Raw genomic sequence first — 3,608 nt, 5'->3', positions numbered from 1 at the left:
TCATGGTGCATCCACGGGATGGCTGCAAAATAAAAGAAAGAGAAAGCATCTTTACAAAGTCTGCCTTCGCCATGGGCAAGAACAATAAGAACACAAGTGTACCACTTACGTGTGAAATTCCATTTCTCAAGAAATGGAATGAACTCTGCAGGGATAATATCGATAGTCCGCACTCGGATGAAACGACACATCCACCCTCGGTCCCCATCTTCTTCATTGCTGGAAACAAAGGGCCGAGTGGATCGATGACGCAGAGCAATCAAGCCCCGATGATGCAAGGGCCGGTGCAGTCTAAGAAGATGACTAAGGGTAAACTCGAGCCTGGCTTTATCTACTAAATATCTTATCACAGCACTATCCTCCAAAACGACGGGTGAACCTATGCCAGGTTAACCCGACATCTCCTACAAAATTCGAGCACGACTCTATCAAGGGGCCCAACGTAAAGGGGTACGTATATACGTTCAAAAACCCCTCGACATGAGCCATGATGCTCTCTTCCGGGGAAGGTATCTACAGTACTACTTCTTCTTCCAGTCTGCAGTCTTTTCTAACTGCCTCGAGGTGCTCCTCCCTTATCAAGGAAATAAACCTCGATGCATGCTCCCGATGGACCTGAACATTGGGAGGTCTCTCTAGCGCAAGATCCCTCCTCGTGATAAAGCACCTCGAGGTTAGCTCACCAGAAACTGGCGGTGTACCACCGATCGAGCGCGAAGCAGAGGCGGAACTCTCCTCTCCGTGGTGAACGGGTTTGGACGTAGCGGCCATGGCTATGGTAAAATAAGAAAAAGGAAGGTAAAGGCTTGGGCGAAAGCTTTTGAAATGGTAAGAGAACTAGCACAAAAAAGATCTCTATAAAAGGGATAGTTACTCAAAGTAGCAGAGTCCTCAAATATGAAATAAGCAAGTGCATATATAGAGCAATCAGCGACTGTTCGCCTATCCTGAAGGCCAATTAATTCTGACCATGTCAGTGTTATTTTGGGGAATGCACCGGTGGGACCACCCCGGTCGCTTTATAACCGTGGCACATAAATGATACTGCCACGCGACACTCGGGAGCCGTTGAGACCCCGAGGATTTCTATTGGTACAAGCATCGATTCTTAAAAGCTATCGACCTAATCTCGATATGGTGTCCGATCTCGAGGGTCCCCACTACTCCAAATATGGGCTCCGAAGAGCCAACATCAAAATTCAACAAGCTAACTTTACATAAGCATTGAAAATAAATTCGAAGACTTGAAGGAGAAATTTTTTTCTTACATTGCCAAAAATATATTTACAAGGGGATTCGTTACAAGACCTTTTCCCCCGAGGAATTCAAACACAAAAAAGAAAGGATAAAGACGCGGGTCTACTCTTCGCCATTGCTATTCTCCAGATCATCTCCAAAACCCTCATTCGAAGTGGCCGATAATGCCGATTCTTCCTCCAAGTCTCGGGCTTCCTCAATCTCAGCTGAGAGATTGGCGCCTTTAGCGCTTGCCTTCTCGAGAGCTTGCCTCCTTGCCTTTGCACGAGCGTGAGCGATGCCCGAGTTAGCTTATGCTCGGTCCTCTGTGATATTTCTTGGGCTTGTTCATTCGCTAGCGACATCCTTCTTATATGAAGATGCATTTTCCTCGGCCTCAGCCTTGGCCGCAGAAAGTACCGCAACATCCTCCTGAGCACTCCGAAGAAGACCCTGTATTGATGCCAACTCTGTCCGCAATAGGTCTCTCTTCGAGGTTGCGACCTCATTTTGCCTCCTCAGCTTGAGGATCTCCGCATTCTTGGCAGCAGCCTCTCCCCGAAGTCGCCCCACGAGGGCATCTTTTTGCCCAATCTGTAAAGGCAACCAAGCAGGTGAGCGTCAAATTATAAGAATAAAAAGGTGAGTTCATGGATGCCGCGTTACCTGCTCAGCAAGGCCAGCCCTTTCCTGGCACACTCCCTCCAAACTGGCCTGAAGCCTGCTCAACTCTTCCTCCTTTCGGGCAGAGGAGGTCTTCGACTCTTTTAACTCTGGGGTAAGCTTCTCGACCTCCTTCCCACAGCATGAAAGCTCACCTTGAAGCTTAGAAAAAGCATGGTCATACATCTTCTTAGCCTGCAAAAACATAGAAAAGTTAGAGAGTAGAGCGCAGGGGTCTAAAGCACAAATGATATGTCCAATGGGTTACGTGCTGATGAAGCCTCTCCGCCTCCTCGAGAGCGACGGGGGCATCAAGGTTAATATTCTCGTCGATGCCAGCGAGGAGGTCTTCAAGCATATTTTTCCCTCCGAGAAAAGCCCTCACATCGGCGATATTCGGGTTCTGTGCATCCCTGAATTCCCTCGGTGAGTACGAATGGCCCAAAGTAAAGACACCTAGAGCATTAAGTTCCCGAGAAGCTTCGGGTTCAGGCCCTCCAGAGCCACCAGCAACGGGATCATCAACGCAGACTATACCATGTCTGACTTGGAACTCAGGGGCTGTGTCGGCACCCTCTTCGAGGGTCTCCTCAGCAAGGGGTTGGTCTATATCAACCATTCTCGACCCAGTGACCTGCGGAGAATCTAAATCTCATCTCGTCCTTTGTACCAAAAGGCCTTCATCATCATCATCACCTTCATCCTCGGTACGAGGACTTGCCATAGCAGCCGAAGCCGAGACCGTGGCGTCGACCTTAGCTGAAGATCCAATCGAAGCTTCTTTCTTCCTTTTATTACCCTTGACAGGCTTCGAGGTGCCCTCTTCACTAGCAGGAGCCGGCCTCATCGACACTCCATCCCCGAGGCCTACTAATAACTAGGGATTTTGACGTGTTTCATGCTCCTTCTTGCTTACGCTTTGGTTATCAATTCTTACAAAATAGTCCCAAAAGGCTCATAAGTTGTGCTTGATTGCAGGTTTGAGCAAAAAAGTGATGAGATGTCAAAAATCGGCTTAAAAGGAGTGAAACCTGCACAAGTATCAAAGAGAAGACAACTCAGGACAAACAAGCCTAGTGCGGCCGCACTACACTTTGTGCGGTCCGCACTAGGGAGATTCAGAGATTGGATTTTAAGGCATCAAAGCAGTGCGGCCGCAGTAGATATTGTGCGGCCCGCACTGAAGACATCGCAGCCGCACCACCATTTTATGCGGTCCGCGGAAGCAAACTTCAGAGAGATGTCAAGTGCCAAGGTTCAAGCCTATGCGGTCCGGGTCGTGTTTGTGCCGACCGCGCTAGATGCCTCCGCGGCGGCAGTCCATTCTGTGCGGTCCGCACAGCCTGGGTTCAGAGAGTTAATTTTTTAGAGTCAAGAGCCTAGTGCGGCCGCACACCATTTTGTGCGGTCCGCACTGACCCCACAGGGGCATTTTTGTCCAAGTTTTCTAGCTTAGTATAAATAGAACATTTTTCCATTTTAGGGTATCAGATATTACAATACGGTAGCTGAGCTCGTGAGACGATTTTTCTTAGCCATTTTTTGGCATCTTTACGTATTTTTAATTATCGAAATTTTGTATTTACTTTTGTACTTAATTAATATGTCTTTCTCTTCATCTATTTTTCTGATTTTATCTTCAAGCATAAGTAGCTAGACCCATTACCTAGGGTTGTGGCTCAACCCTAGTGTGGGTAATTGATGGGTGT

At 47.9% G+C, this 3,608-nt stretch overlaps 1 protein-coding gene across 1 annotated transcript; it reads right to left on the bottom strand.

Moving 5' to 3' along the window:
* Positions 1 to 1,359: 1,359 nt before the first annotated feature.
* On the bottom strand, positions 1,360 to 2,518 carry LOC109221266 (plasminogen-binding group A streptococcal M-like protein PAM). The gene is made up of 4 exons (XM_019385734.1): positions 2,168 to 2,518; positions 1,903 to 2,094; positions 1,600 to 1,830; positions 1,360 to 1,515 (listed from the first exon to the last, which is right to left on the bottom strand). The coding sequence occupies exons 1-4, from the start codon at positions 2,516 to 2,518 to the stop codon at positions 1,360 to 1,362; spliced, it is 930 nt and encodes a 309-aa protein (XP_019241279.1).
* Between the last annotated feature and the right edge of the window lie 1,090 nt (positions 2,519 to 3,608).

This window comes from Nicotiana attenuata, unplaced genomic scaffold, assembly GCF_001879085.1.
Source record: "Nicotiana attenuata strain UT unplaced genomic scaffold, NIATTr2, whole genome shotgun sequence".
Classification (NCBI taxonomy): Eukaryota; Viridiplantae; Streptophyta; class Magnoliopsida; order Solanales; family Solanaceae; genus Nicotiana; species Nicotiana attenuata.
The sequence above is the reverse complement of the archived record's forward strand: the minus strand, read 5'-3'. Positions and strand labels throughout refer to the sequence as shown.

Bases quoted from the DNA above. Each gene is read 5' to 3' on its own strand.
- LOC109221266 (XM_019385734.1), bottom strand. From the start codon at position 2,518: ATGGTTGATATAGACCAACCCCTTGCTGAGGAGACCCTCGAAGAGGGT. The intron at 1,831-1,902 runs GTAACGCGGCAT...TTGCCTTTACAG, and splicing joins GGGCTGGCCTTGCTGAGCAG to ATTGGGCAAAAAGATGCCCT. The intron at 1,516-1,599 runs GTCGCTAGCGAA...GCTCGTGCAAAG, and splicing joins CATCTTCATATAAGAAGGAT to GCAAGGAGGCAAGCTCTCGA.